We start from the raw sequence: 6,167 nt of genomic DNA on the forward strand, positions 1-6,167 counted from the left end.
GTGCAGCCGTCTTCATCGACCTAGCCAAGGCTTTCGACTCTGTCAATCACCGTCAATCACCGTATCCTTATCGGCAGACTCAACAGCCTTGGTTTCTCAAATGACTGCCTCGCCTGGTTCACCAACTATTTCTCAGACAAAGTTCAGTGTGTCAAATCGGAGGGCCTGTTGTCCGGACCTCTGGCAGTATCTATGGGGGTACCACAGGGTTGAATTCTCGGGCCGACTCTTTTCTCTGTATATATCAACGATGTCGCTCTTGCTGCGGGTGATTCCCTGATCCACCTCTACGCAGACAACACCATTCTGTATACATCTCACCCTTCTTTGGAAACTGTGTTAACTAACCTCCAAACGAGCTTCAATGCCATACAACACTCCTTCCGTGGCCTCCAACTGCTCTTAAATGCTAGTAAAACCAAATTAATGCTTTTCAACCGATCGTTGCCCGCACCCACCCGACTAGCATCACTACTCTGGACGGTTCTGACTTAGAATATGTGGACAACTACAAATACCTAGGTGTCTGGCAATGCTGTAAACTCTCCTTCCAGAACTTTCCTTCCAGAATGTTGGATCTCCAATCCAACATTAAATCTAGAATCGGCTTCCCATTTCGCAACAAAGCCTCCTTCACTCACGCTGCCAAACATACCCTCGTAAAACTGACTATCCTACCGATCCTCGACTTTGGCGATGTAATTTACAAAATAGCTTCCAATACTCTACTCAGCAAACTGGATGCAGTCTATCACTGTGCCATCCGTTTTGTCACTAAAGCCCCTTATACCACCCACCACTGCGACCTGTATGCTCCAGTCGGCTGGCCCCCACTACACATTCGTCGCCAGACCCTCTAGCTCCAGGCCATCTAGAAGTATATGCTCCGCCTTATCTCAGCTCAATGGTCACGATAACAACACCCACCTGTAGCACACGTTCCAGCAGGTATATCTCACTGATCATCCCCAAAGCCAACACCTCATTTGGCCACCTTTCCTTCCAGTTCTCTGCTGCCAATGACTGGAATGAATTGCAAAAATCACTGAAGATGGAGACTTATATTTCCCTCACTAACTTTAAACATCAGCTGTCTGAGCAGCTAACCGATCGCTGCAGGTGTACATAGCCCATATGTAAATAGCCCACCCAATCTACCTACCGCATACCCATATTGTTTTTATTTTATTTTCTGCTCTTTTGCACACCAGTATTTCTACTTTCACATCATCATCTGCTCATCTATCACTCCAGTGTTAATTTTCTGAACGGTAATTACTTCGCTACTATGGCCTATTTATTGCCTTACCTCTCCATGCCATTTGCACACACTGTACATACTCTTTTTTATTGTGTTAGTGACTGTACGCTTGTTTGTTCCATGTGTAACTCTGTGTTGTTTGTGTCGCACTGCTTTGCTTTACCTTGGCCAGGTCGCAGTTGTAAATGAGAACTTGTTCTCAACTAGCTTACCTGGTTAAATAAAGGTGAAATATATATATTTTTTTAAATAAACACCAGGAACGCACAATCCCTCCATCAGTGATCAGACTGTCCGCAATAGGCTGAGAGAGGCTGGACTGAGGACTTGTAGGCCTGTTGTAAGACAGGTCCTCACCAGACATCACCGGCAACAACGCTGCCTATGGGCACAATCCCAGGGTCGCTGGACCAGACAGGACTGGCAAAAAGTGCTCTTCACTGACGAGTCACGGTTGTGTCTCACCGTGGGTGATGGTCGGATTCGCATTTATCGTTGAAAGAATGAGTGTTACACCGAGGCCTGTACTCTGGAGGGGGATCGATTTGGAGGTGGAGCGTCCGTCATGGTCTGGGGCGGTGTGTCACAGCATCATCGGACTGAGCTGGTCACTGCAGGCAATCTCAACGCTGTGTGTTACAGGGAAGACATCCTACTCCCTTATGTGGTAACCTTCCTGCAGGCGCATCCTGACATGACCCTCCAGCGTAATGCCACCAGTCATACTGCTCGTTCTGTGCGTGATTTCCTGCAAGACAGGAATGTCAGTGTTCTGTCATGGCAGGCGAAGAGCCCAGATCTCAATCCCATTGAGCACGTCTGGGACCTGTTGGATGGGAGGGTGAGGACTACGGTAATTCCCCCGAGAAATGTCCAGGAACTGGCAGGCGCCTTGGTGAAAGAGTGGGGTAACATCTCACAGCAAGAACTGGCAAATCTGGTGCAGTCCATGAGATGCACAGCAGTACTTAATGCAGCAGGTGGCCATACCAGATACTGTTACTTTTGACTCCCCCTTTGTTCAGGGACACAATTCTATTTCTGTTAGTCATGTCTGTGGAACTTGTTCAGTTTCTCAGTTGTAGATTCTTATGTTCATACAAATATTTACACGTTAAGTTTGCTGGAAATAAACAGTTGACGGTGAGAGGACGTTTTTTTGTTTATATTAACTTCAGTTGCAGTGAAATGATAAAAATGCATCTTTAAATTGTCTTGGGAACAGAAGTGGATAAATATTTCTATCAGCCTCTCGTGTAATGCACGTGTAATCTGACACTTTTGCAAGCAGACAGCATTTCAATCACATTCAATACACACGCAAGACTAACTGAAGTTACCATTCTCAGCTTTCCATTTCCTTAAAATGTGTCAAAATGACATTTGGCACAGGACCAATGTTTCCACTGTGTTCTAGCATGCTACCTGGTCCTTAAATCATTTTACCTGTTAAGATTACTAATGCATTCATTCTATCAACGTAAGACATTTGTGAGCACTACTTTAGTCTTCTGGGGCAACAAGTTATGACAGAAGAGAAGCTGCATGTATTAAACTATAGTTCACAAATGACCTACCTTAAGTAAGCAGAAACTTGTCTAAATTAGGGGTGAAAGTAGCCGTTAAGCTCAGTTATGGTGGATCAAACTGAGCAAGTAGCCCACTTTAAATGAATTTGACAGAGTCAGACCACCATGAGATGTATGCGCAGGCTCCGTTTCACCACAAAAACAGAATTGAGGTTTACATGCCACAGTAGCCCATCTCCAGGGTACAAGCTTTCTCAGGTTTTGTAAAACAGGATTTGATGTATTTATTTTGTGTTGAAATGTAAACTTCAGTATCCCGAACGAAATATTGATGTCAGTGGCTTTAACTGTAGAGCCAATCTAGGGATTTGTCAACCAGCAGCAAAGATAAAAAGTCATTATATATTTCAAATCCAAAAGAATAGGAACGGTGAACCACATTCCCTTTTACTACAAATTGCACTGGCAACCAACACTGTTCTCAACCAGCAAGCCAAAGGTAGACATTAAACACACAGTATTTCAAAACACAAGGAGGCACTTAAAGGTACAATATTTTATTGTTTTACAAGTAATGCAGGGTAGCATGAGCAGCAGCAACTCCCTGGCCAACACAAAAGCATACAGTGGAAGCTTAAAGTGTCAGCAACAGCTTGGAATTGGCATCTAAAGGATGAATCTACCATTGCAATTCTGTTGATAGATGATTAGTACAAATTATTTCAAAATCAGAACGCAAAGTGCAGGTGAGTGTAAAAGTTATACATTACATCCCAGTAGACGTTCCCTTGTGGCAGGGCTCCTTTAGCAGGTTGTGAGTTTTTAGCAGGTGGGGATATGGTTGGTTCAGAGATGCCAACGTCACTACAGTCCTTGAGAGTATCTCCGCTATCAAAATGGTATAACCTCCCCAGTGGTGTGGCAGGTTGTGGAGTAGACAGTTGTTACATTCTCATACACACATTTGTAACATATATTGCGATAATAACTGACTGTTCAACGATGCTGCCTTGAACACTGCTGGAGCTGACACATTGAGTGCTTTCATTGTCACCATCAGACCCAAAATCCATGTTGCTTGAGGAGTTGGCCCTCCTGTTCAAGGCCTGTCGCTTCTGCCGAGGCAAGGGCGCCTGTCGCTTCTGCCGAGGCAAGGGCGCCTGTCGCTTCTGCCGAGGCAAGGGCGCCTGTCGCTTCTGCCGAGGCAAGGGCGCCTGTCGCTTCTGCCGAGGCAAGGGCGCCTGTCGCTTCTGCCGAGGCAAGGGCGCCTGTCGCTTCTGCCGAGGCAAGGGCGCCTGTCGCTTCTGCCGAGGCAAGGGCGCCTGTCGCTTCTGCCGAGGCATTTGAGCCAAATTCCGCACCTGATGAGGTACCGTGGCCGGTTGCTTCAGCTAAGGTATTTGGGCCAGTCGTGACGCTTGCTGAGGCATTGTGGGTGGCCGCTTGCACGGCACTGTGGCCAGTTGGTTCCACTGCCGAGGCTATGTGGCCAGCTTCTTCACTTAAGGCATTTGGGCTAGTCATGGCGCTTGATGAAGCATTGTGGCCAGTTGCTTCACCTAAGGCATTTGGGCCAGTCGTGACGCTTGATGAAGCATTGTGGCCAGTTGCTTCACCTAAGGCATTTGGGTCAGTCGTGGCGCTTGATGAAGCATTGTGGGTGGCTGCTTCTGAGGCACAGGATCCGGTTGCTCCACCTAAGGTATTTGGGCCAGTCGTGACGCTTGATGAAGCATTGTGGCCAGTTGCTTCACCTAAGGCATTTGGGTCAGTCGTGGCGCTTGATGAAGCATTGTGGGTGGCTGCTTCTGAGGCACGGGATCCGGTTGCTCCACCTAAGGTATTTGGGCCAGTCGTGACGCTTGATGAAGCATTGTGGCCAGTTGCTTCACCTAAGGCATTTGGGTCAGTCGTGGAGCTTGATGAAGCATTGTGGGTGGCTGCTTCTGAGGCACGGGATCCGGTTGCTCCACCTAAGGTATTTGGGCCAGTCGTGACGCTTGATGAAGCATTGTGGCCAGTTGCTTCACCTAAGGCATTTGGGTCAGTCGTGGAGCTTGATGAAGCATTGTGGGTGGCTGCTTCTGAGGCACGGGATCCGGTTGCTCCACCTAAGGTATTTGGGCCAGTCGTGACGCTTGATGAAGCGTTGTGGCCAGTTGCTTCAAAGGTATTTTGGCCAGTAGCCACACCTGCCGAGGTATTTTGGGTGGCCGCTTGCACGGCACTGTGGCCAGTTGCTTCCGCTGCCGAGGCACTGTGGCCAGCTGCTTCACCTAAGGTATTTGGGCCAGTCGTGATGTTTGCAGAGGCATTGTGGGTGGCTGCTTCTGAGGCACGGGATCCGGTTGCTCCACCTAAGGTATTTGGGCCAGTCGTGACGCTTGCAGAGGCATTATGGGTGGCTGCTTCACCTGCCGAGGCACGGGAGCCGGTAGCTTCACCTGCCGAGGAACGGGAGCCGGTAGCTTCACCTGCATTGTGGCCAGTTCCTTTTAATTGATTTTGGGGAATATATCTATAATTACCTACGAAAGAAAAGAAAGTTACATATCGTAAAATGCCAGCATTTGAAGTTCTGCTATTTATACAGTGTTACTTTTACTGAATTAAATGTGCAGAACAAAACACACCTTTAGGTGGAGGATAACAGGTTATCCCTCCAATTAGCAGGCAACAAATCCAAGAAATTCTAAATAAAAATAAAAACATCCTAGTCAGTTAAATACCTTTAAAACATGGAAGACAAGGGAATCAAACTAGAGCCATACAACTTACCTCAAAGACATTTCAAAACTCACAGCCATTTTTCTCATCAAATCCTCAGTATTCAGAACTAATGGTAGCCAGAAGCCTTACCAGGAGATCCCTGATATTGTATCTGATTGTCTTTTTTTGCTGCGCCTTACAAAGGAATCCTAGCCCCTTCTAATCTGGCTGGTTAATTAGGTACATCTGCAAGCCACTGAACATAATTTCCATTGGTCCAATTTCCCAATTGGGGTTAGGTGCGCTTGATTTCATTCAGCTGGTGTACTGGAGGGTTTGCGCATTCATGGACAAATCCAATGGTTTTAAAGAGTGAACTATATCTACCCAGTGCACTGGGTGAGCTTAATCAAGTGCACCTTCATTTCATGCTAACTAAGATCCTGCCAGGGGCTTTTGCAGGTGCAACCTCAGTCGTCCGGTAGAAGTGTGTTGTGCAAAAGTATATTTTAGATTTTTCAAAGTAGCCTCACTTCGCCTTGATGACAGCTTTGCACACTCTTGGCATTCTCTCAACCAGCTTCATCTGGAATGCTTTTCCAATAGTCTTGAACCAGTTCCCACATGTGCTGAGCACTTGTTGGCTGCTTTTCCTTCACTCTATGGTC

At 46.9% G+C, this 6,167-nt stretch overlaps 1 protein-coding gene across 2 annotated transcripts; it reads right to left on the reverse strand.

Moving 5' to 3' along the window:
- Positions 1–3,331: 3,331 nt before the first annotated feature.
- LOC149975681 (uncharacterized) lies at positions 3,332–5,854 on the reverse strand. Of its 2 annotated transcripts, XM_090204231.1 has the most exons (4): positions 5,569–5,854; positions 5,424–5,482; positions 5,265–5,318; positions 3,332–5,234 (listed from the first exon to the last, which is right to left on the reverse strand). In XM_090204231.1, exons 1-4 carry the CDS (start codon positions 5,604–5,606, stop codon positions 3,847–3,849), a joined length of 1,539 nt encoding a protein of 512 aa, XP_090060357.1. In that variant the 5' UTR covers positions 5,607–5,854; the 3' UTR covers positions 3,332–3,846. The 2 variants fall into 2 exon arrangements, with proteins under 2 accessions (XP_090060357.1, XP_090060356.1); XM_090204230.1 differs by having other exon boundaries at positions 3,332–5,318; positions 5,569–5,850.
- Positions 5,855–6,167: the final 313 nt, after the last annotated feature.

This window comes from Oncorhynchus mykiss, chromosome 17 (genome assembly GCF_057628025.1).
Source record: "Oncorhynchus mykiss isolate SJ-2025 chromosome 17, ASM5762802v1, whole genome shotgun sequence".
Lineage (NCBI taxonomy): Eukaryota > Metazoa > Chordata > Actinopteri > Salmoniformes > Salmonidae > Oncorhynchus > Oncorhynchus mykiss.

Coding starts and splice junctions, on each gene's coding strand:
- LOC149975681 (XM_090204230.1), bottom strand. CDS start 5,606: ATGAGAAAAATGGCTGTGAGTTTTGAAATGTCTTTGAG. Junction 5,483..5,568: donor AGTTTTGAAATGTCTTTGAG/GTAAGTTGTATG, acceptor ATTTTTATTTAG/AATTTCTTGGATTTGTTGCC. Junction 5,319..5,423: donor CTGTTATCCTCCACCTAAAG/GTGTGTTTTGTT, acceptor TTTCTTTCGTAG/GTAATTATAGATATATTCCC.